General features: G+C 34.8%; 1 protein-coding gene across 2 annotated transcripts; it reads right to left on the reverse strand.

The window, feature by feature from the left end:
• On the reverse strand, positions 1–27271 carry LOC148308609 (DGAT1/2-independent enzyme synthesizing storage lipids). Of its 2 annotated transcripts, none has more exons than XM_088261461.1 (7): positions 26927–27271; positions 16761–16899; positions 9603–9697; positions 6037–6201; positions 4913–5106; positions 3855–4058; positions 1–1654 (listed from the first exon to the last, which is right to left on the reverse strand). In XM_088261461.1, exons 1-7 carry the CDS (start codon positions 26985–26987, stop codon positions 1286–1288), a joined length of 1227 nt encoding a protein of 408 aa, XP_088117587.1. In that variant the 5' UTR covers positions 26988–27271; the 3' UTR covers positions 1–1285. The 2 variants fall into 2 exon arrangements, with proteins under 2 accessions (XP_088117587.1, XP_088117586.1); XM_088261460.1 differs by lacking the exon at positions 26927–27271 and adding an exon at positions 19557–19869 and having other exon boundaries at positions 21–1654.
• Positions 27272–27874: the final 603 nt, after the last annotated feature.

Raw genomic sequence — 27874 nt, forward strand, 5'->3', positions numbered from 1 at the left:
CTACAAGAATATTTAAAAAGAAGCGAGAGAAATAAAGTATATAATCACGCATCAGGGATTATCAACAATATGCAATAAATTGATACAAATATGATACAATAAACCCCCTTATAACGTTGAGATAACTGTTGAGTACCGCGTTATCTGAGGGAACGTTACACGGGGTAAATGTTTTTAAATTGTATTTTAATTTAATAATGACCCATTTCAGCCATTTCCGCTGGTTGAAATGTAAAAATTCAATTAAAGATATAAACTGCTTATAAAGTTTCCTCCGATAACGCGGTATCTCAATGTTATGGGGGTTTACTGTATACATATATATATATCATAAATTAAAAAAATCATAATATTTTTTATTTGTTAATTACACGCACCCCTACTCTATTCCTTTCAATACCAGATGTCATCAATTAAGTCAGCAACTCAATTGATTTTTAGTATTATGGGCACGACATAAAAAGGAGGTGGACACTAAGCATTTAGTTGTTAGTCGATTTTTTATAACGTTGCATACATTTAGTTTCACACTTCAAGAGATATTTTCGAAGATTGAACAATGGCACAGTGTTCATAAATTATCCAACACATTTTACGTTGACCAACAGCCAATGGCCACTTATGGAATTGAGGCAAGATCAGATACTTCTAGAACAAAATCTCGACTTGGAATCTCTGAGATGAAAACTCTCCGATCTATAACCGGAAACACATTGCGAGACCGTGTAAAAAACAATGATATGACGTGCGTAAGATGGAAGATATCGTGAGGTGGGGACGACAACGAAGGCGATACTGGAATGAGCATATAAACAGAATGTCAGAAGACAGACTTCCACGTATCGCCCTTCAAGGAAACCCTGAAGGAGGCAGACCTACAAAAAGGTAGAGACATAGCTGGCAGTCAACATCCCAAGAGCGACAGGCAGAGGCACACAGATCCTGAGGATCTATAAAAGGAAGAAGAAGATTTTACGAGCGAGTGTTTTTGTCTAGAATTTTCACTCATGAATTACATGAAATTGTAGTAACTTTAAACATAAACAGTAAATCCACTCACGAGTAGGCATAGGCTATGAAACTTAAAAAGTTGAAGCCTGAGTAGAGTCATGATAAGTGGTGTTGCAGAAGCCGTAGCTAGATTTCAGAGTCACTTGGACGTTAGGTAATTTATTAATTTTACGTTTGAATTATTCATGTTTAAATTGCGGTATTTCTTGCATGGTAATCCCGAAAGTCCTGGTAGCCAAAAGGTTGAGAAATTAATTTGAAAATCTACATTTCCTTAACTGTCTTTATCTTTGATTGTTTTCAACGTATTTCCGTTTGTGAGTGGCGTTTCATCTTTAGTCTTCGAATCGACTACAGCTTTTACATTGTTCCGGTGTTTGGTGACCTCGCCCATCATCAGGTCCGAGTCCAAGGCCAGGAGTTTGGTTTCCAGGTCGGTTAGCTTCTTCTCCAGGTCAGATTTGACGGCCTCCTGCTCCTTGACCTTGTCCTGGAAGTCGGTTGGTGCGGTGGGGGCCTGCTCTGCGGCTGTGGGGAGTCGCTTGGTCTTGGGAACTCGGTATATCCTCTCCCCGAGCCCTCGGGTGATGCTGCCGGGTATCCGCTGATGGCGTTCGATGACGGCTTCCATCGCTTTAACAACCTGTGATAAAAAAATTCACATAGTGCTATAAAAAAAGAGTGCAACGTGGTTTCCTCCCATCAATGAGCATAATGTATTAATAAAACGAAACCCGTCACATATTATCATACATATCGTAGTCGTACTGGAGAAAGTGACCAACTAACAAAACGTAAAATGTTCAGGAGGGCCATTTAAGCCATTTAAGACATGGCCTAGGTGACGTTGTCCAGGACAGAAGGACCTACAACCTGAGGACGAGAAGAGCTGACCCCAGCAGTCTACAAAGACAATAAGTCGGGATGTAGCCAGGAAGAAGTAGATAATAAAAGAGTTTCTGCTCAGTAAAAAGCTTCTTTTCATCTCACCAATAGTTGTCTCTAGTGAAGTTCTAGCGATTCAACAACAAAGTTTCGAAATTGGTTCATATATATCGTACTCTTACAGGAGACAGTGACCAACTACCAAAACGTTATGTTCAGGAGGGCCATTTAAGTCACTTTTGCTTGGCACAAAAATAAACATCAATGCAGTTAGTCATTTTTAACAAGTCAATATATTATGCTTCCAAGTTTAAAATCCTTTGGGATCTTTTTCAGGGCAATATTAAGCTAGTAAGATATCAAATAGTCAATGATCACGTTTTTGTAAAAAATGCACTTGGTCACTTTCTCCTGTATGACTACGATATATGTGTTAATAAAAGTAGAATTCAATCTAATAACCGTGTTTAATAATGTCTCCGACCTTAACCGGCCGCGACAAGGTCAGATTCAGATAACACGGAAAATGATAAAAACGACATTGAAAATGTGTTAATTTTATTTGCACATGGAAAACTTTTCAAATATGTACATGTAACATAACTGAATGTAACGAGCTATAACGCACTTACGGCAAAGTAATAGAACATGTTTTACATTAGGTACATACTCACATACAATGCAGTGAAATACGAAACTATGCTTAAGCTTGGTTAAAAAAAAGTCCGTGATTGTCTTTTGTTTACGCGCTGTATGTCGTTTTCCGGCCGCCAAATCGCGCAGACGCCTCAGAAGTAAAAGATCTGAAGACTGGGGACTTTCACCTGGCGCGCGAATATAATGCGTGCAGTCGGGTAAAGGGAAGAGGCATCGCCCACGTAGGTCGGATAACTCGGAGGGTAACCGAGACTACTGTATAACCCAAAAAATCTAAAATAATATTTGTATACCAATCTGTGACATATTTATGACGAAAACAGTTATAACAAAAACAAATACTCCCGGTTTTCGAAGCATCGCACGATAAAAAACAAAAAATCGCCTAAACCGATTGAATAGACTATACGATACTGAGAGTGTAGGCGGGTAGCTACTACTACTACCAAGTTGGCAACACTGAACTACTGCTACTACCAAGTTGGCAACCCGAGCGGATTCAACAAAAGCGGCCAACCGGAGCGCGCCAGCGAGAATCGCCTGCCATCGCTTGCTTGTTAAAGGACGTATATTTTAGCTTCATATTTGATTCAAAGTTCAATAATCAATTAGATAAATTATAATAAGTTAATATCAAATCGTAATCAAAGTGTAAGAATTTATATCAATAAACAAACTGTAAGTACGCATTTCATTAAATATCCTATTCTGGCTCCCGCACAATAACACACACCGGGTTTTCAAAAGAGCATGCACCGAACACGAGATGACCGGTATTCACAATAAAGTTGACACTAAATTAAACCTTTAGTGTCAACTTATTTTTGATATTTTACGACACTAAATCTTCGTCCACCCCCGTAGTGTAATGGTCAGCACGCTCGGCTACCGTTCTGGAGGTCCCGGGTTCAATTCCCAGGGGGGTCAAATAAACATAAGTGATTTTTTCACTGAAATATTTATTCAATATTACCATGTACTGGTACCTGAAGCGGATGGCTGATCACCTTTCCTTCATGTGTTAACGATCAAGATAACACTGCGTTTATACGACACAGTGCCCTATGCACCGTTGGGGTGCGGATAGGGGGTTTATTATTAAATCAAAGAGAACTAATTCATCCATAAACTAAATTTAAGTGCAAAAATTATCCAAAGGTGTTGATTGTTGAAAGTTGTAAAATTACTATGTATGCGATGCGCAGTCAACGGTACTTCTATAAAAAACGACAATAGATGCGATGCGCAGCTTACAGGTTAACAAATGCAATTCTCATCTAAAAACAACAAAAAAAAATCACCTTCTGATGCAGCTGGTCTGGGGTAAGGCTGGCGTCGTACGGGATGGGGTCCCCGAGGTGTGTGAGCAGCTTGACGGGGAAGCCCCCGTACACGGGGGCCAGGGGCACGCGCGTCACGCTGTAGATCCACAGGAACAGGCGGCGGAGCAGGTTCACTGTCCGGAATGCCTCCCGGAGGTTCATCGTGAACACCGGAATTATCGGCTGCGGGAAAGGAATATCTCATTAATCGATTCGGCTATCACTAACTTGCTTCTTTCTCTTCTTGGTGTAGGCCTCGTGACCTGTTTTTAAGAGGGTAACTTTAAGTACGGGTTAATTTAAGCTTTACATACATTTAAACTTTTGGATAATTTCAGGATTATCGACCATACCGCGCAACAATCGATAAAAATGCGTAATCAAATACACGTCAATCAATCCTTTTACTATACATTTATTTAAATCACAATTTTTACATATTTAGAACATTATTTTTTGCAGAGACCCACCAAGCCATCTTGTGTGTCTTGTGGATGGAGCTATTTTTAAATACATTTTTTATTGTTTTTAACCATTTTAACCTAATATACACACAAAAAAAGAGAAAAAAATTAAGAATATAAACATTTTTCAATTTTCATAAAATTAACTCTTGATCCCATTCCTTTATTTTGCCTTTGTTTCATATTTTATTTTGACCTCTAACATCCGTAGGCAACAAATTAAAAATGTTCGGAACGATATATTGCAGTGTTCAACTCCCATATTTACTGTTAATTCTTGGGACTATCAAACCTTCATTGTGTGTAAATTGTTTGTCATGGTTGTGTACTAAAGGATTTCGATATTTTTGTCTAGTTTGCTGTTCAACGATGATACTCATCCACAATATTCCACGTAGTCTCTAAACTATTGTAGCCAAGCATGCCCTAGAGAAACTTGGTCGGGTAGAGCCGAGGATAATAGCCGTACTCTCTCATGTAGAGATACATACGCCAGAACCTCAGAACTTGTAGCTCTCTCCCAGATCCATCTCCGTGGACTCAGTCCCGGGTAGAATGGAGTAAAGCACTCACCACTTTGGCTTCGAGGGCCACCTTGGCGAAGCCGTTCCTCTTCTTCCAGAGCAAGCGGTAGTGCTCGCTGCCGAACTGCGCCTCGTACACGCCGCCCGGAGCGATGGCCAGCTGGTTGCCCTCGCGCAGCACGCCCACGCACTGCTGCACCGTGCCCGGGATCACGTGCAGACTCTCCAGGAAGATGGACCATCCTGCACAGGGAGAGAGAAGTATATTACATTAGCTGATTCATGTTAAAGTCCGGAAGGTGTCCTATCTGGAACGTGCGCTTAGAGGAGAGACACCTAATGGAGGGTCGACGAGGTGTGGGCAGAAGGCGATCTCCTGGCTCCGGAATATACGAGATTGGGCAAAATATATTATAAAAAACAAAAAAATCCCTGTAATCACTTACCCAGACTTCCATGTTATTCTTCATCTATGCTGAGATATCTAAAACGTATAAGTATTGGCCCTCATTAGCTACAATTTTTCCATCCAAGTGAAATTTAAACAAAAATGTATAAATAAATAAGTAGAATATTTTGTATATTAAAAGCATTGCCATGGTCAGCGTGTTTAGCTACCGTGCTGGAGGTCCCGGGTTTGATTCCCGAGAGGGGGCGAAAACAAATATTAGTGATTTTACACTGCAATATTTATTTAATATTACCCTGGACTGGTTCCTGAAACGCAAGAGTGATCCCCTTGCCTTCATGTAAGTAATGATCAAGATAACACTGCGTCAATTCGATGCAGTGCCCTATGCACCACTGGGTGCGGATAAGGGTTACGATGAAAAGCATTGTTGACTTTATGGTATGGTAATATCACTTTGTGTAATACCACTTAAAAGAAGTATTTTGTATCTTTTTTACATTTTTGACATCTCAACATAGATAAAGAAGAACATGGAAGTCTGGGCGTTTACAGGATAAGTGATCACTTTACCCTCATGAAATATTCACCCATTCTATTTGTGATTGACAACCACACTACTCAAATTTTTAGAACTCCTAGATATTGATCGATCTCATGACACAGTTCATGTGGGTTCACTACCGCCATCTATGTTGCAACAGGGAAAGCTTTAATTGAGTGAACGATGAATGATAAGGAGAGTTAAAGAACTAGAAACTCACCGGGAATCTTGAAGAGCAGTCTGTCGGCCACGGTATGGATGAGCTTGTTCTTATACAGGTACACCTTGGAGAGGAAATAGTACATGTCCACCGGGAGCGCTCCGTGGTAGAAGATGAACAGCACGGGCGATGTGGGGATACTCTCCAGCCCCGATATCTCGTACCCTGGAACACAGGCTGTCATGAATCCACACTGTCTATCCTGGACATCATGTTAGATAGGTCACGGGAGGGTTTCAATACAGTGGTCGGCAAACTTATTAGCCACAGAGCCAAATATCGACATTCAGAGTGTCTGTTTGCAATTCTAGTACACCTTAATTATAATTTTAGACCTTTGCTAAATTATGGGGACACTCAATAATTACAGATACAAAATATCATCGTATTTTTGTCCGCCTCCGTAGTGTAATGGTCAGCACGCTCGGCTACCGTTCTGGAGGTCCCGGATTCGATTCCCAGGGGGGTCAAATAAATATAAGTGATTTTTTCACTCTAATATTTATTCAATATTACCCTGGACTGGTACCTGAAGCGGAGGGCTGATCATCTTTCCTTCATGTGTAAACGATCAAGATAACACTGCGTTTATATCACGCAGTGCCCTATGCATCATTGCGGTGCGGATAAGGGTTTTTTTTACTATTAAATATCATCGATTAATTTTTATTTATTCAAATTAAGTAAATCGCAGGTTAATAATATTTAGTAACAGTTTAACTTCAGTCTTCAAGCTCAAAAGTAAACTGTCAAAGCAACGCGCGCACTAAGAACAATCCAATAGAGTATGTGATTCTGTTCATTATACACATTAGTATTCAAGACGTTTTTTGTACGTCGGATGCTGTCATTAATATCGTATACAGTTGATATGGATGTTGGCTTGCGGGTCTCAGTGCGCATGGTTCTGACATTGTGCACGCGGTTTACAAATCGCATCCAGTATTGCTAGTTTATGTGCTTTTTACGCGTTTCACAGTATTTGAGAATGTATGTGTATTTAGACTCGCCCGTGATCTTTGTATCGTGTCGCTCGCTGCGCGTACGCTGAGACGGGACGATATTTAAAATAAATAAAATAAATCTGTCACAATCTGTCCTCCTATCTTCCCTGTGTTATGCTAATATATGTTACCTTGAAGCTAGCACGGAACTTATTAATCGTCTGGAGCGTCTTCAGAATCATGGTATTCGCTTTATTTTTAGCTTAAGGAAATATGACCATGTTTCACCCTGTCGCACTGAATTAAAATGGCTTCATTTTAAACAAGGCATAAATTCACAATCTCTCGCCCTACTATATAACATTCTTCACGACCCCAGTGCACCAATTTATCTTGTAGAAAACTTCGTTTACCTTTCTGATCATGGTCTATCGCTTCGCTCTTCCCAAGAGAGAACACTCTCCATTCCTTGCCACAACACAGCATTCCCCAGTAATTCCTTTACTGTCCAAGCGGCTAGACTCTGGAATGAACTACCTCTACACGTAAAAAATGCACCTTCTATTTTAACCTTCAAAAAACGCCTGAAACATCATTATCTTACCTTAGAACCCTAACTGTCCATCTCCTCCTCCCCTGACCCCTCCTCTCTTCCTTAAACTTTCTACCTGATTCCCTTTTCCCATGCCTTCCTTACTCTATCGTCATTTTGTTTTTCTATTCATGTTACCCTGTTTAAATTCTTAATTTGTAATTATGCTCTCTTATGTTTCATTGTTTTTCTTTTTTCTTATCCTTGTCTTAACCTGTTCAAGCATTTTCTCCCCACTAATTTCTAACAGACATCAAAAGGTACAAGCCTAGATCGTTCACACTAGTCTGTTGGTTCACACTGGTTGATTGGAAGATATTGCTTTATAGCAATAAGCCCGCCAATGTACACACATATTGTACAAAAAGTTCAAATAAATAAATAAATATTTGCATGTTCTTTTATAATCATAATATTTGTATGATTTTGTACTGCTGTTTTTGTAAAACACAATAAGGTCGCCGTAGAAATATCAAAATATTTAAATTGCAGTATTGCTGTTTAAGGATAGAAGTTTAAATCTTTTTACCCTAAAATGCGAGAGATCCATCAGCATCCACAGCATGTATGGACGGACCGCGCTTGGTAGGTACCTATATTGTATTGATCACTGGCCGGAAGATCGGGTGTAGTGTAACAGTAATTAATTTATTTATTGATTTGGCGTTTAATTTGTAGAACTCCATTTTAATTTATGTATTAATTTTAAATCAAACACAGATTTTTTGAGTCTACTAAGTTGTATTTTATTAACAAAAACACATAAAAAATTATATTGTGACAATTGTTTCGCCTTGTTAGGGCATTATCAAACGAATGTGAAGATCAAATGGACTACGGTCCTTATGTACCTATACAATTCTAAGTGACAGTTGCCATGTCAATAAATTCTTCCTTTCCCAGAAAGTAAATATAAGGGTACATACCTACATCCGCCATTAGCTACTGTTGTTTCCCGTAAATTATTGCTGCACGTGTTAAAACTGTCACTTAGAATTGTATAGCTACATAAGTACCGTAGTCTGTTTGATCTTCACATTCGTTTGATAATGCCCTAACAAGGCGAAACAATTGTCACAGTATAATTTTTTATGTGTTTTTGTTAATAAAATACAACTTAGTAGACTCAAAAAATCTGTGTTTGATTTAAAATTAATACATAAATGTAGCAGTAATAACTAATTTTAATTTTCTAATAAGAGTGGTTATAATATAGCAATAAAATAAATTTAAAATGTGTCATATCCTATACATCCGGTGTAACGGATTTTCACTATGGCAAAATATTTTTTTGGTCCCGTGGAGTTCGTAATACCGAGATTTGACCTGTACTACACACAATGTGTTGGGAACAAGGAGAGAATATGATCGGTACCCTCATTAACCGGATCCACGCGGCTCGCATTAGCGTATGTGTTTTAACAAGACATGCCCCATACGCGGCTGACATAAGCGTTTGTGTTTTCACTTTGCTCCAAGTTTCGAACCTCAGTTCAACTTGGAGGGATTTTTTCATGGTGTGGAACTTTGGATAAAATAATACGTCAATCCTCGGCCTTATGACATCTGTTGAAAAATCTGACTAATAATTTGTAACATCACAAGGATAAATAAAACAACAGATCCCTGATTTTTCTTGCGGTCGGTAATTAGTCCGCGCCATAATCATGCCCTATATCTGTCTCACTCTCGACGCTACGCATCGCCAGTGGGTAAGAGTGACACACGACGCGTGCTTTGATTTATTTATGTTACGATCTAATTTGTTTATATTACGATATATTTCAAGAATAATGTGACACACACGTGTATTATAGAGTACCAAAAAGGCACAATGAATCCCATTGAACGTTTTTGTTTAGGAAAATAAATCGTTTCATAACTAAATATATGATAAAAGTAATCATTTAAAAAACGGCGAAATACAGCCGCGCACGAGCGTCTCTTAGGAACAAAGTTAACGCGTTTAAAAGGTTAATAAGGACACCAACGTGGAAGGGAGTTTAGGGATTTATTAATGTGTATATTACCGTGCCAAAGCCATCCGTGGGCGTCCCATAGAGCCGCAACGACTTTAGTACCTCTTTCTCTCCAATCTGTGGTGTTCCCACCCACGAGGTCTTGTCTGGAACAAGGAACAAATCATGATTTATTTACATTAATTAAGGAAATTTTTTGTCCGCCTCTGTAGTGTAATGGTCAGCACGCTCGGCTACCGTTCTGGAGGTCCCGGGTTCGATTCCCAAGGGGGGTAAAATAAATATAAGTGATTTATTCACTGTCATATTTATTCAATATTACCCTGGACTGGTACCTGAAGCGGAGGGCTGATCACCTTTCCTTCATGTGTAAACGATCAAGATAACACTGCGTTTATATGACGCAGTGCCCTATGCACCATTGGGGTGCGGATAAGGGTTTTATTATTATTATTTTTATTATGGAAACACTTGTTTTTATACCAATTGAGTATTATTTAAGACTACTAGTTTCGGAAGCTAAACTTCCATCGTCAAGTCTGAATAATAACTAAAATATAAAATTGTTCTATAAATAAGGAGAGGGGAAAGTTAGGGGGAGGGGGTTAGTCAAGGGGAGATATTTATAGAACAATTTTATATTTTAGTTATTATTCAGACCTGACAATGGAAGTTTAGCTTCCGAAACTAGTAGTCTTTAATAAAAACTCAAGTGGTATAAAAACAAGTGTTTCCTTAATCATTGTAACATGTCTTACCACAAAGTTAATGCCGAAACAATAAATAAAATATTTATTTACATACAACAAGACAGGTCGTGAGTTATATGACACACGTAGGTCTTGGGAGTGAGCTGTGATACAAAAGGAGGTCACAATAGACCTAATATGGTCGCAGTGACATAAGAGATGCAAGATCCCTTGACCTACCAAAAAAAAACATATGAAAAGGATTAAGGAGGAAAAATTTATACGATATGGATATTCAATAATGGACAGAATGGTGAACGTAACACAAGTGTATAAAGTGATCACTTCAACCAGCCAAATGCCAGACTGAAGCCCCTAGTAGCTCAGACCTCCATCTTTTTTTATAAATTTAAAAAAAAAACGATAGATGTTTTTTCTCAAATTGAGACACCTACAATATAAAAAGTGGTTTTAAACAGTTTAAAACCACTTTTTAGTTTCAAACACCTGTTTAAAACTATGCTTATCATCTGCCTTACTATGGCTTGCCCTAGATAATATAATTTACTTAAAAATTAAGCAAACATATCTGTGGTCATTAGCATATTATCCAGTTCAATGCACTATTGCTTCAATTTGTAATTTAATTGTTTTCTTAGATTACGTAAACATTAGGGAAAATTTTGCTTCTGCCAGCAATTATTATAGTATTTAAATACCTGATAGGCTAGTAGGGTATTAACACTTGAAAGGAATATTGAATTGAACACACTCTACATTCACGTGAAAGCCATTGTTTTTTGGATCTTATAATATGATAAACTCGACAATTTGTGCCAAAAATGGAAGGGTTTTTTTGTCGCGATTATAAAGAACTAAACAAGGTGTGCCAAAATCCCATCATTTTTGCCTTGTTTAGTTTTTTATTATTGCGACAAAAAACCCAGCATTGTTGGCAAAAATTGTTGAGTTTTTTATTATTGCGACAAAAAACCCACCATTTTTGGCACAACTTGTTTAGTTTTTTATTATTGCGACAAAAACCCACCATTTTTGGCACAACTTCGTTAGTTCTTTATTACCGCGACAAAACCCACCATTTTTGGCACAAACCGTTTAGTTTTTTTTTACCGCGACTAAAAACCCACCATTTCTGGCACTACTTGTTTAGTTCTTTATTTTCGCGATTCAATTTTTGTTTTTAGTAAACACAATATAACTTCGTATTTGATTTGATAGGCGTCCAAATTTGATTTTCGTCAACGTCCTTTTTGATTTGTTAAACATTCTATATGATTTGTTGAACATTCTATTTGAGTTGTTAAATGTTCTATTTGATTTGTTAAAAATTCTAATTAATTTTTTCAAATGTTTTATTTGATTTGTCAAATGTTCTATTTGATTTGTTAAACGTTATATTTGATTTGTCAAACGTTGATTTGTTAAACGTTTAATTTGATTTATAAGGCATCCAATTTGATTTATTAAACGTCCAATTCGATTTGTTAAACATCCATTGTGATATTTTAAACGTCTAATTCGGTTTGTAAAACATCCAATTCGATTTATTAAATGTCTTGTTTGAATTGTAAAACGTAAAATTTGAAGGTAAAAACCTGCAGAAGACGCGTTATAACCATCTTCTACTGTACTTTAAACTCAGACCTACTCGAAATAGTTATCGAATCGATTTCTAATTTCCTTGCCTAGTTTAAAAAACCCGTTATAACCGGTTCCTAGTGTACTTTAAACTTGTACCTACTCGAAATAGTTATTGAAAAGACCTATTATAACCGGTTTCCACTATAGGTTAGATTTGAACCTACTCCAAAATCGTTATCAAATCTATCTCTAACCCTTGTCTGGACGTTAGGGGTCACGGTAATCATGGTATGCACCAAGGGCTTATAAGAAACTGATAGCGTCCCCTGGAGAAAGATACCATGCTATAAACAAAACTAATCAATTTCGTCTTATCAACTTGTCTCCTACACTATTTGTCAGTCACTCGTCATTCACGGGACATGGATAACGTGACCATTTATTTTTGTCCCCAAAACGGGACATCTACCAATTTTTACTTAAAAGTATGTATATTCAAGAAAACACATATTTTTTCATAGTTTTTATGTATTAATAAAAGGAAAAGAAATGTTGATAAAGAAAATAAGATGAATAAATAATATACATATGAGAAAATTATGTTGTTCAGGCTATCTGAAAACGGGACGGTCCCGTTCAAAACGGGTCGTATGGTCACTTTACACATGACTCACCAGCCACCTGCTGTAGCCATATGCACCGAAATCAAGCTAGAATTTGCTCAGGAAAGTTATATGAAACGGCTATACTACATACTATCGTCGATTTTTTGCACTTTTGAAAAAAAATTGTTCCCGTGTGTTACTTTTTATTTGAAAATGGGACATTTCGACGTCCCGAAACTATATTTGGGGACAACGGGACAGGCTATCTAAAAACGGGACGGTCCCGTTCAAAACGGGACGTATGGTCACTTTAGTCATGGATGACCTAACAATTTTTTTTTTTTTACAGTTTTATGATTCTTTTGCATTTCACAATATATTATAATTAAAAGTACCAAAAATATATCCGCCTCCGTAGTGCAATGGTCAGCACGCTCGGCTACCGTTCTGAAGGTCCCGGGTTCGATTCCCAGGGGGGGTCAAATAAGTATAAGTGATTTTTTCACTCTAATATTTATTCAATATTACCCTGGACTGCTACCTGAAGCGGAGGGCTGATCACGTTTCCTTCATGTGTTAACGATCAAGATAGCACTACGTTTATATGATGCAGTGCCCTATGCACCATTGGGGTGCGGATAAGGATTTGAATGAATGAAAAATATTATCAGGACGATCCTAGTTTTTTTACATTCAATTGGATTTTTGTCCGAGGTCCGTTGTATCGGATTGTACATATTTACTGTACGCTGAAATTATGTATTTTTCAGCATATTACATGATATTATTTTGCATTTAAGGCGAAATTAATTCCGCGTGTCAACACAAAGGTCAGGGATTTATAAGATAACCAATAATACGCTGAAACTCTATAGCTGAAAATAAAAAGAGAAAAAAACCTGTAATAATAAGTGTATTTTTTTTACTTTAATATTTATATAACAAAAATGTTAGTAATATTAGTATACAACCACTCATAATTTTTTTCTTTATTTTTAAATAAATTATTTATAAAAATTATTCTTCTCCGTTTATTATTTTTATTATCTCATTAATCGATTCGGCAGTCACTTTGTGGTAAAATCTATCTATTTTTTATTTTAAGATTTACTAAGTAAATACCACTATTTCTTAAAATCTACTGTGACATGTGTTTCGATGCATTCTGCATCATTTTCAAACACCGTAACATTCCTCATCATATTTAATCACTCTACGGTGAAAATTATGCGGCATGCATTGAATCACGTGTCACAGTAGATTTTAAGAAATAGTGGTATTTACTAAGTAAAACTTTTTTTTTATTATCATTGAATCATCATATCATTGTATTATTTTAATGTTTTTGTCAGATATCTTGTATTATGTTGTTATAAACCCTGAGATATACCGTTAATGCTAATGCTATGTGGCATATTTTTATAAACTTTGGAGAATACTGTTAAAAACTTTATGGTATATTGTTATAAACTAAGTGGTACATTGTTATAAACTTAGTGGTACATTGTTATAAACTTAGTGGTATATTGTTATAAACACCTGTGGTATATTTTTAAGCACTCTATGGTACATTGTGATAAACTCTGTGGTATATGTTTATAAACTTTGTAGTATACTGTTAAAAACTTTATGGTATATTGTTATAAACTAAGTGGTACATTGTTACAAACTATGTGATACATTGTTATAAGCTTAGTGGTATAGTACACATGAGTTCCCAACAGCCATCTATGTTGGATATATTACATGACCCCCCCCCCTCCTCCCTAGGAATCGAAACCAAGACCCCCAGCACGGTAGCCAAGCGCGCTAACCACTGCACTATGGAGACATACAGAACAGCATTAATCCTCGATAACCAAACATTCGTCCACGCGACGACGTCCTTCTAGGATTAAGTAAAGCGCACTGAATTCCCTGCACCCCGCACCCGCCTTTGTTTACGGAATACTGATTTATTGTCATATGTCTCTTACATTCATTCCTAATAAATCAAACTTAAGTGCCATGTAACCAGTTACTATTTTTAATAATAATAATAAAACCCTTATACGCACCCCAATGGTGCATAAGGCACTGCTTCATATAAACGCAGTGTTGTCTTGATCGTTTAAACATGAAGGAAAGGTGATCAGCCCTCCGCTTCAGGTACCAGTCCGGGTTAATATTGAATAAATATTACAGTGAAAAAATCACTCATATTTATTTGACCCCCCCTGGGAATCGAACCCGGGACCTGCAGAACGGTAGCCGAGCGTGCTGACCATTACACTACGGGGGCGGACAATTATTATTAAATTATATATACTATTTTTATTAAATGATTTTTGATAATTTTCACGTTTTTAATTGCGTAGTCCGCCTGACGAATGTTTAGTTACTATGTATCTACAAATATAGTTAGGTTATCTAGAGTTAAAATAACAAAAACTACATATAAAACGTCATCCAAGATTTCTCTTTTCTGCTCAATAAAAAGCTTATTTTCATCTCACCAATAGATGTCTCTAGTGAAGTTCTAGTGATTCAAGAACAATGTTTGTGAATTGGATCATACATATAGAGCTTCCAAGAATTTGAGTAGCGTGGTTGTCAATAATGGGTAGAATTGGTGATTGTTACACGTGTGTAAAGTGATCACTTAAACCAGCCTATGACGGTCGTAATACCTGTAAATACCCAGACATATGTATTCTTCTTCATCTATGTTGAGATAAAATGTATCTCTTATCATACTTTTTACTTCTTGAAACATATTACTCACTCCTTTCAAAAACGTCATAAATCAAAAATCGTCAATTTTCAGCCTATGACGGTCGTCAGCCCCGTAAATGCCCGGACTCCATATTCTTCTTCATCTTTGATGAGATGTCAATAAATAATATCTCTTATAGGACCCTATTATGTGCACTGACATATTATCCAGTGGTCGTGCGATGTTATCATTGGAAGTCAAGTTCAGGGTCGAAGTTTCCCCGATAGCGGTAATAATTATTACGTTCATGTTATCGATAATAATTAAATTAATTCTACGGCTACTTATTATATATATATTGATTATTTTATTTAAAATATCTCATTTAAAACAGCAATATCACGAACTCAATAAAAATAGTACAAAGAACAAGAATACCAAAATGCAATACCAAAACATGACTTTAATAATATAATAAATCTCTTACCGCACCCCAATGGTGCATAGGGCACTGCTTCATATAAACGCAGTGTTATCTTAATCATTAATACACAAAAGAAAGGTGATCAGCCCTCCGCTTCAGGTGCCAGTCCAGGGTAATATTGAATAAATATTAGAGTGAAAAAATCACTTATATTTATTAAACCCCACTGGGAATCGAACCCGGGACCTCCAGAACGGTAGCCGAGCATGCTGACCATTACACGAGGCGGACAATACCTCCTACTTTACAATACCTATATGCAATACCAAACAAATCCAACAGAACATTAAATATTTGGGAATTAAGTATTTCAACAACCTTCCTGCAGACATAAAAAATTGAAGATTTTGAAATAAATTAAATGAATTTTATATAACGCTCACTCCTTTCAAGAACGTCATAAATCAAAGAACTTGATTTTTCAGGAGAATGTTTTTAAAGTTTTAAAATATAATACAATGTATTAAAAATAAATATCAAGCTACTTATTGAACTTTTTACTGTGCAACAGATCTTGAAAAACAACATTTTCTGCCCTGTAGCGGGTAAATATTAAGTTTAAAATATGCCTCTTTTGCTGGGATATAGCACATTTTCTGGGCATTCCGAAAACATGCCCAACTCAAAATTCACGATTTTTGATTTATGACGTTCTTGAAAGGAGTGAGCGATATGTATAAATGTTTAGAAATTGTATTATGTTGTACTTAAAAATGTAACTATATTAAATAAATAAATTTTAAAAAAGTAAAATAATGAACGATGTATGATAGATGTGCGAATAGTGAAATAAGGATGGAATGCAAAGCTGAGATAAGCATTATCGATAAAATTAAGAAAGGTGTGTTGAGATGGTTTGGACATGTGGAACGAATGAGTGACGAAAGAACGGTAAAACAAATTTATGAGGCGAATGTTAGTGGGAAAAGAAGCAGAGGAAGACCGAGAAAAACATGGCACGATCAGGTATGCCAAATCATCGGCGGGTATGTATGAGGAGATGCATGAACGTGGAAGAGGGGAAGAATGTTTGCAAGGACAGAGTGGTGTGGCGCTCTATTCTCTCTACCTACCCCTGCGGGGAAGCGGCGTGATGGTTAGTTAGTTAGTTAAAATGATGAAACTTATTCCTACCTGTACAGTTTGTAGATGTGAAATATGATGGCGCTGATGTAGAAGAGGAGGACGATGATGAACGGTAGCAGGAAGGTGACGAGAAGAGGCATCAGCAGCCAGGAGAGCCATAGCGAGTAGTCGATGTCCACGTAATCAACTGTAAACGAAATCATAACGAAATATAAACATTTTTTCTAACTAACTAACTAACTAACCATAACAACGTCATATATAAAAAATCGACAATTTCCAGTTTTGTATGTTTTCGGAATGCCCAGAAAATGTACTATATCCCAGCAAAAGCGGCATATTTTTAACTTAATATTTACCCACTACAGGGCAGAAAGTGTTGTTTTTGCATTTTCAAGAAAAGGTATTGTTTAATTATTTTTTTAAATACACTAAATATTTTTCAAATGGAGAAAAAACCTTCAGGTTTTACCTAAAAAGATCTATAGCACAGTAAAAAGTTCAATAAGTGGCTTGATATTTATTTTTAATACATTGTATTATATTTTTAAACATTTAAAACGATCTCTTGAAAAATTTGACGTTGTTGAAAGGAGTGAGCGATATTAAAAACACATACGTTATAAATAATAATAAAAACTATTTAAAAAAATAACAATAAATTGTATTTATCGCTTAGTACCGTCTGATTAGCGCGCACATTCGAATAGAATAGAGACAGATTGGAGATAATTTCGTCGTTCCAACGTCATACCAATAAAACAACATTGTAAAAAATAACTTTAATTTGTAACGATATAAAAACAATAAAAAAATTGGCGTGCAGAACCGTGCACGTGATAGAGGTGAAACTTCTCAAAAAATGAAGAATGAGAGAGATTTAACGCGAGAGAGGTGCGTATATACATATATATATATATATATATATATATATATATATATATATATATATATATATATATATATATATATATATATATATATATTAATACATATATAAATATATATATATATATATATATATATATATATATATATATATATATATATATATATATATATATATATATATATATACATATGCATACAATATATACTTATAAATATTAAATAATAAATAATAATATGTGTGTACACAAATATACACATACATATCACTCACTCCTTTCAAGAACGTCATAAATCTAAAAATGTCAATTTTCAGTTGTGCATGTTTTCGGAATGCCCAGAAAATGTACTATATCCCAGCAATTCAAGTAGAATTCAATCTAATAACCGTGTTTAATTTTGGATATATTACCGTGTTTGTGTGGATATATTACCCAACAAAAATTGTTTTGTCTGTCGTGATTCTATTTTTATTTATTATCTTTTAATTTTTTATAATTTCTTTAAGTTTTTTTTTTAAATTAATTATTTTTTATCATTATTTAACATAACTTTCTCCCAGACAGCGGAACTAATACTTAAGTTTTAAAATCAAATTTATCAGTGTCATAATAGATTATTTTATCTTTTAGTGAAAAAATTCTGGTTGAATTTCAGCTTATATCCACTATGAAATTATAATATTTTCTCAACGCATTTTTTGCTAAATTAATCTAAATATACTAGTTTTCGTGATAACCTGTCGATGAAAACAGCTGTAGTTTTCGAAACTAGTCGTGTGTAATGAAATAAAACTAAATAAGTGGTTTAAAAAAAATACAATAATAGATGTGTCTTTGTGTTTTTTTAATGTAGTTTTCGAAACTAGTCGTGTGTAATGAAATAAAACTCAATAAGTGGTTTAAAAAAAATACAACAATAGATGCGTCTTTGTGTTTTTCAAATCATTTTCTTAAAATACTTTTAAGAAAAAGGATTGGAAAGGAGGATGGTATTTTGAAATTAAAAGCAAAAAATATATTTCATTTTTTTACATCTCAACATAGATAAAACAAGAATATTGTCACAGTAGATTTGAAGAAATAGTGGTATTTACTATGTAAAACATTAATTAAAATTTTTTAAAAATATATTGAAGTCTGGGCATTTACGGGGCTTACGACCGTCATAGACTGGTTCAAATGATCACACGTGTAACATTCACCAATTCTACCCACGATCGACAATCACACTACTCAAATTCTTGAAACTTCTAGATATATATATACTAAACTCAAAACACAGTATACGCGAGATTTATAACTTCTATATTTATGTTAGAATGTCAAAAAATAATATGAAAAATAACTCCTATAATTGGAGATAATCCAGATTTGTGAACAAGTATTTGGACACACTCAAAACGTTGTAAAAAATATATATTTATAACACACCAAAACACCATTTGAATATTTATCAAACTGCTCATTCCTTTCAACAACGTCATTTATCAAAAATCGTTAATTTTCAGTTGTGCATGTTTTCGGAGTGGCCAGAAAATGTACTATATCCCAGCAAAAGCGGCATACTTATATTTAACTTAATATTTACCCGCTACAGGGCAGGTAGGTGCATTTTTATTTTTGCATTTTGAAGAAAAGGTATTGTTTATTTTTTTAATATTTTTAATACACTAAATATTTTTCAAACGGAGAAAAAACCTTCAGGTTTTACCTAAGAAGATCTGTTGCACAGTAAAAAGTTCAATAAGTGGCTTAGTATTTATTTTCAATACATTTCATTATATTCTTAAACTTTAAAAACGATCTCCTGAAAAATCAAGTTTTTTTTAAAATATATGACGTTGAAAGGAGTGAGTGATACATGGTTTTGCCGCACTGAGAGATCGTATTAAGAGAGAGGAAAGTCGAGAGGTTGAAAATACGAGAAAGAAGAAAAATATATGTACAAACTTACGATAGAATAGTGAAGAATAGAACAAAAATGTGCCGAAAGCTAGTCTGCTCCAATCTAAACAGAAACTTGATCGAATATCACTCATTTTTACATAAATTACCAGAATTTTATTACAAAAACACAAACACTGCTCAAGACGATGTGACGACAAGTAAAAAAATGCACTTTTCGGGGTAAAAAACGCGACGGTGCAATTTGAAAAGGAGCATGGAAATTCCGAGAATTGCTTGTGTTTTATTTTATTGTATTTTGTAGTTATTGGAAATTTTGTTTTGCTGACGATGTTACTGGGACCCTCCTCCTAGCCGAGTGCAGCGAGTACATACGAAAACATTCAATACTTAGGTGTTTTTCGACAACGAATCATTAAACAATATTGTCAATACAATATAGTCCGTCCAGTGAAATATGACCAAACTTTGGCAATTGAATTATGTCCCCGAATGTTGAACGGTGTACAATATAACACCTACTCTTCTTCTTCGTCAAACCCTTATTCACACCCCAATGGTGCATAGGGCACTGCATCATACAAACGCAGGGTTATCTTGATCGTAAACACGTGAAGGAAAGGTTATCAGCCCTCCGCTTCAGGTACCAGTCTAAGGAAATATTGAATAAATATTAGAGTGAAAAAAACCTACCCTAGGCAACTAGAAACTGCTGAAATGCGAATGCTTATGTGGTCAGCTGAAGTGTCCCTTAGAGACAAAATAAAGATATTTTTTGAAATCTCAACAAAGATGAAGAAGAAAATGAAAGTCTGAATATTTACAGGGCTGTAATAAGCTGTTTAAGCGGTCGCTTTACACACGTGCAACATTCACCAATTCTACCCATGATTGACAACCACACTACTCAAATCTTTGGCTCTTTTTAACTCCTAGATATATTGATCAATCTCATGACACAGTACATACGAGTTCACAACAGCCATCTATGTTGGTTTGAGGAAAACTTTTATTGAACAGATTATTTGTAAACGAGTATTTGGACAGATTCAAAATGTTGTAAACAATATATGGTAAAGAGTTCACGCATTCGTGGATGCCTGGGTGCAACAGGCATAAATAGTAAGGTAGAGGAAAGGCAATTGAGATGGTATGGGCACATAGGACGCAGAGAACCTGTTCATATTGTGAACAAGGCGATCGCAGTGGATCTTCCTCGAAAGACGTCTAGAGGAAGACCAAAGAATTCATGGATGCTGCAGAAAGATAACATGATTCGAAAGAATGGCCTAGGTGACGTTGTCCGTTACAGAATGACCTACAACCTGAGGACGAAGAGAGTTGACCTCAACAGTCTACAAAGACGATAAGTTGGGATGGAGCCAGGAAGAAGATTGGGGATTGAATTAAAATCCGATGACGAATACTTAAAAAAAATGCATTCGGAATTCCGAAAAATAAAAACGAGGTAAAAACGCGCGTCTGCTGGCAACCTAAAACAGAACGCAAGGTTCGCGCACTCGAGAATTTCAACAAGTAATTGCGTCACATCTGACGTTGTAAGGTCGACTGCATTCAATTTTTTAAAAATATCTTTCTTCTTCTTCTAACCCTTATCCGCACCCAATGGTGCAAAGGGCACTGCATCGTATTGACACAATGTTATCTTGATTGTTAATTATATGAAGGCAAGATGATCACTCCTGCGCTTCAGGGACAAGTCCAGAGTAATATTAAATAAATATTATAGTGCCTTTGAATTACCTAATTAAAAAACCACATCAAGTATGTAGGGTTTAGCCCTCACTCACACATGTGAGTGAGGGCTAAACCCTATTAAAAACCGGCCACAAGGCTTACACCAAGCAGAAGAAGAAGAGACGAATCTAGAATGCCGCTTGCCAGACTATGCGGGTATATACACGATTGAGGGATGTTTGGTTGCGCATTGCGTATTACTAGCACCTAATATATTTTAAGATGGATTCGAACCGAGAAATTCTGACCCAAGAGTCCATGACAACAGACTTAATTAGAATCCAGGCTAAATATTTGTGATTATTTTATTGTACAACCTATTTCTATTGTAAATTGTTATTGTATCTTGTAATGTATAAATTCTAGTTATTAAAAAAAAATAATAATAATAATAATTGTGTCGAAAAACCGAGTCACAAAATTGTTTAATGTATAAGGGTTTGAAAATGTATGATGAGATGCCTGAATGTATGAAGAATGAAAAGAGTCTAAAAGAATTTTAAAATGAATGTTTTGTTTACTGTAAGTAGATGTAAATATATACATGATGTAAATTAAGTGTAAATAATAGTTTATATTAGTGTAATATAAGGTAACTAAAAAAAGATATAAAAAATATATATATATTTATATATATATATATATATATATATATATATATATATATATATATATATATATATATATATATATATATATATGTGTAATAAAATAACTAGGTACCTACCTATACATTTTATTAAGTACTTACAAAAAGTACCTACATAAAACAGTTCTACCACCAGATGCCGCATGCGTCGCTCAGAATAAAACAAAAGACTTCCGATAATATTATTAACTGTCAGAATCAGATAGATAGATAGATAGATAGATAGATATAAAAATTATTATAAAGATTAATTAAGAATAAACTTTTATTGTCGTTTCTTTAATTACAAAGCAACACATTGTTTATTTTATTATTATACACCCACTTTACATATTATTTACACCCAATATACAAAAGAAAAATATTACCACGTTATATATATATATATATATATATATGTATATATATATATATATATATATATATATATATATATATATATATATATATATATATATATATATATATATATATATATATATATATATATATATATATATATATATATATATATATATATATATATATATATATATATATATATATATATATATATATATATATATATATATATATATATATATATATATATATATATATATATATATATATATATACATACAATATATATGTACTGATAAATAAAATAATATTTTTTTCATGTATCAAGCGAACGGACTATACGCACTATCATTAAGAGGGTCACTTGAAAAGATAAACCCACAATCATTTTATATTTTAATATATATTATGAAACAAAGATTAAACGTCCGAAAACACAGATACAAGACGAAAGGAGAAAAATCAATGGAAACGTGCAAGTATGCACTGCAACAACAACAAAAAACTAGATAAAAAATATCTAATTCTATGGAAAAAAAGTCTCTCTTTAAATGTTATCTGAACCCTATGTTGCATTCTTCTTCTTCGTCTTAGTCCTAATTACTGAGGGTTGTGACCCTTATGGAAGCAAGGGAACTGCATCAAATTGATAAAGTATTGACATGATGGTTTATCTCACGAATGCGAGGCGTTGTGTGATAATTAGTCTTTTTCATTGGGTATTATTAAATAATTATATATATATATATATATATATATATATATATATATATATATATATATATATATATATATATGAGCATATTGCTGGTTAAATGCCAAAGGGCCACAATGCAAAAAATAATTTATTTTTTTAATATTATTTATTTTTTTAGTACGAGAAATATTTGTGTTTTTATTATTGTGGTAGAGTGGGTTCGAACCGAGAAACTCTGACTCTCTCCGCGACACTAACCACGGGACCACGAGCCGACACTAAATTAAACTCTTTATTCCAAAAATGGTATCTAAATTGTCAACATTTTCATATACGAAAAAGACACCCATGATTTCAGGGTTTTAAATGTCAATTTCTAACGCCAGAATCATGGGTGTCTTTTGTTTCGAGCTGTGGTCCCGTGGTTAGTGTCGCGGACTCTTGAGTCAGAGTTTCTCGGTTCAAACAAATTCTTCCACAATTTGATACCTATTTCTAATAATGAGCTACTTAGGCTCACAGAAATAGTATGAGATTGAAGTATTTTTGAAAATAATAAAAAAAAACACAAATATTTCTCTTTTTTAAGAAAAAAAGAAAAAGAATATGAAAATGTTGATGATTTAGATACCATTTTTGGAATAAAGAGTTCAATTTTATTTTTGCGTTGTGGCACTTTAGCATTTAACCAGCGATAACCAGCATTTAACCAGCACACAACAAGTAGATGTATGAATAAGGTTGGGTGAGAGCTGCATCAATATACGTATAATTATGAAAAAATATTTTGAACAAATAAAATGGTAATATATTTGACCGGCATTTGGTGCAAAGTACACGACCCTGTTCAGGTCAATTTATTATGCAAAAAAAATTAAAATCTGCAAAACTGCAATAACAGACTATTGATACAAAGAACTAGTAGTCATTTTTTAATAAATTATTATTACAATAAGCCAAATTTTACGATGAATCAGGAAAAAACAAATATGCTTTTAACATATTGTTTGTGGGAAATGCTTAAAAGCGTCTTTTACATACTGTTGGTAGAGCGGGAGACGCTTACTAGCGTTTTATTTGATTATTTTTGGTAGAGCGCGAGACACCAAAAACATTTTAAATGTGTCCAAATACTTGTTCACAAATTTGGATTATTTTCAATTATTGGAGTCATTTTGCTTTTTGATATTTTTATTCGGACCTCACATACTAATAAAAGAGTTTCTGCTCAACAAAAAGCTTCTTTTCATCTCACCAATAGATGTCTCTAGTGAAGTTCTAGTGATTCAAGAACAATGTTTCAAACTGGTTCATATACGTAGAACTTTCAAGAATTTGAGAAGTGTGGTTGTCAATAATGGGTAGAATTCGTGAATGAATGTTGTCATGTGTGTAGAGTGATCATTTAAACCAGCCTATGACGGTCGTCAGCCCCGTAAATGCCCAGACTTCCATATTCTTCTTCACCTTTGATGAGATGTCAAAAAATAATATCAAAAAACATTGTACAGATCAAAGTTGGGTTTGAAGTTACTTGTGAATAGTATACTGAGGGTCGGGCGGCAGACTGGCAGAGTATAATTAGGGTCGCGGTTGATGAAAAAAACCGCCTGACAACAATGTGTTAATACATTGTTCGCTGGAAACGCTTAAAAGCATACTTAACCTTTTAACTGCGTTAACTTTGTTCCTGAGAGATGAACGTGCGTGGCGGCGGTATTTCGCCGTTTTTTAAATGATTACTTTTATCATGTATTTAGTTAACCCGATGGTTGCCACAGACGAGATATCTCGGCAAATGGCGGAGTGCCCGTATTGCCAGAGACGAGATATCTCGTAAGTACTTTTGATGACGTATTACTCATCAGTTTTAACTCATATTGACAATCTGTCAAAAACGGAACATACTTTGCCATCTGTTGAAGTTCTCACAAAATATTTTATAAAGTTTTCAAATACTTTTAAGAAACAATTTATTTTCCTAAACAAAAACGTTCAATGGGATTCATTGTGCCTTTTTGGTACTCTATAATACACTCCTGTCACATTATTCTTGAAATATATCCTAATATAAACAAATAAGATCGTAACATAAATAAAGAAAGCACGCATCGTGTGTCACTCTTACCCACTGGCGATGTGTAGCGTCGAGAGTGAGACAGATATAGGGCATGATTATGGCGCGGACTAATTATTGACCTCAAGAAAAATCAGGGATCTGTTGTTTTATTTATCCTTGTGATGTTACAAATTATTAGTCAGATATTTCAACAGATGTCATAAGGCCAAAGATTGACGTATTATTTTATCCAAAGTTCCACACCATGTATTTCGTACTATGCGCCGCCGCGGTACGCTAAATTATTTAACTAACTAACTTACTAACCATCACGCCGCTTCCTCACAGGTGTAGGCAGAGAGAATAGAATGCCACACTACTCTGTCCTTGCAAACATTCTTCACCTCACCTACCTTCATGAATCTCCTAATACATACCCGCCGATTGTTTCGACTCCTACCCTGACCACTTTCAAGAATTTGGCATACCTGATCGTGCCAAGTTTTTCTCGGTCTTCCTCTGCTCTTTTTTCTAATTACATTCACCTCATAAATTTGTTTTACTGTTCTGTCCTAACTCATTCGTTCTACATGCCCAAACCATCTCAACACACCTTTCTTAATTTTTATTGAAAATGCTTGTCTCAGCTTTGCATTCCTTTCTTATTTCACTATTCGAACATCTATCATACATCGCTCTGTCGCACATTCTTCTGAGAGATGGCATTTCGACTGCATTCAGTTTACTTTCATCCTTCTTTTGCCAACTCCATGTTTCACTTCCATATATATGATATAATGACCTCTTGACGTATCATAGTATTTGTGCCTGTGACTGATATACTAGGAACACCTCTACTTCTAGCGTTTATTTTTTGAAAACTTTGGGATTATGAAACCGGTTATAGATAAATATGCCACGTTGGTGACAAAAGTGTATAATGTGTGCAAGGAAAGTGATTTATTGATGAATGTTAGCAAATCCAAGATCATGGTTTTTGAAAGAGATGAATGTAGATCTGAGTGTGAAATATTGGTAAATGGGGAGATTTTGGAACAGGTAGATGATTTCATATATTTGGGTAGTATGTTTTCTAGGGATGGAAAGATTGATAATGACATAGAAAGGAGAGTGAATGCTGGGAACAGAGTGAATGGTGCACTGAAATCAGTTTTAGCAAATAAAAATCTATCAGCGGAAGCTAAACTGGCAGTACACAATGGAGTTCTGGTTCCAACCCTTATGTATGGAAGCGAAGCATGGAGATGGTAAAAGAAGGGTGAAAACAGACTGAATGCAGTCAAAATGCAATCCCTCAGACGAATGTGTGGCAAAACGATGTTTGATAGATGTTCGAATGATGAAATAAGGAAAGAATGCAAGGCTGAGATAAGTATTATCGATAAAATTAAGAAAGGTGTGTTGAGATGGTTTGGACATGTGGAACGTATGAGTGAGGAAAGAACGGTCAAACAAATTTATAAGGCGAATGTAGTTGGAAAAAGAAGCAGAGGAAGACCGAGGAAAACCTGGCACAATCAGGTATGTCAAATACTTGAAAGCGGCCGGGTCAGGAGTCGTAATAATCGTCGGGTATGTATGAGACAGAGTGGCGTGGCGTTCGGTTCTCTCTGCCTACCCCTGCTGAGAAGCGGCATGATGGTTGGTTAGTTAGTTTTTAGAGATAAATATTGTCAGAATATTAAAGTTAGCGAAAAAAAGGAATGAATATTAGTTTTTTAACGAATAAAAGTAGTCAAAGTTAACTAAACTACGAGATAAATCGTTAGCTATGGTACGTAATCGACCCACTGTTCTCATGACAAAAAATAGAAGGGAAAGAGGCGACATTTACTTATCTAAACATTTAGCTTATTTCAAAATGTCATTGTAAAATTTGATAAAATTACTCACCTACGATATCAATGAAGTAATTAGAGGCTTGTTGCACGAGTGTTGTGTTATCCATTGTCATAAATATATGAAAACCTTACATGACAGTCGATCCTTTCACAAATAATCGATGCGGTCGCATTCTCCGCAGGACCCGATCAAATTAATGAATTAAAGTACGGCACATCGAACTCTGTAATCATCGTGGAGAAAGGGTATTGTTTTTTTACAGTTAGTTAGTTACCAACGGAAATTGCAAAAAAATTCATTGTCAGTTTCATCACTATTTATTTACCTCAAGTGACGTTTCACAAGAGATAAAACGTATACAAATACCAATATGGAAGTACAACACGATTTGATAATACAGGAATCTGTATTGCCAACTCGTGTCGGTAATGCAGGGATCATCTGAGAGGATATGTGGGATATTAATAACACTGGGTAGGATGTTAAATTTATTAATCATGCCAACCAGTACCTACTTATATCGAATGAATCTAACCATTCTATTTTTTTTATAGGGTTAGTTATCTGGGAGTTTAGAATATAAAAACATAACTTCATTTATGGTGAGCATTTCAGAAACGAATGGATTGAAAATATTCGCTGTGATTATAATTTGAGGAGAACGGTGCTAAGAAGTATTTGGGTACAAAAATTACCATAAAACTAGTTTTCGGGTTAGATTCCGGCAAATCATAAAATTAATTTATTTTATTTTTATTTTCAGGTATTTGTGTCATAATTTTCGTATCTTTTTTCTACTTTTACCATTCTACTTGCAAGCAAGTTTAACTTATAAATAAAGAGCTTTGAGGATAATTATTTATGAAACAAAGCATATAAAGTATACGTTATAAATGTTTAATAACAAAATTTATTCAAATTGCATAGCACTCAAGTTTGCTCTTTTTTCTTGCTAAAAATAAATTAAATGCAATTCATATGGGTACTGTCACATATACT

Source organism: Brachycentrus maculatus, unplaced genomic scaffold, assembly GCF_059751285.1.
Source record: "Brachycentrus maculatus isolate JH-2025_06_01 unplaced genomic scaffold, ASM5975128v1 h1tg000156l, whole genome shotgun sequence".
Classification (NCBI taxonomy): Eukaryota; Metazoa; Arthropoda; class Insecta; order Trichoptera; family Brachycentridae; genus Brachycentrus; species Brachycentrus maculatus.

What these genes read in the sequence shown, in the direction of transcription:
- LOC148308609 (XM_088261460.1), bottom strand. Translation starts at nt 19,641, where the DNA reads ATGAGTGATATTCGATCAAGTTTCTGTTTAGATTGGAGCAGACTAGCT. An exon ending in CCACGGATGGCTTTGGCACG is followed by an intron (nt 6,202 to 9,602) that starts GTAATATACACA and finishes CCTGTGTTCCAG; the next exon opens with GGTACGAGATATCGGGGCTG. An exon ending in ACTGCTCTTCAAGATTCCCG is followed by an intron (nt 5,107 to 6,036) that starts GTGAGTTTCTAG and finishes CTCCCTGTGCAG; the next exon opens with GATGGTCCATCTTCCTGGAG.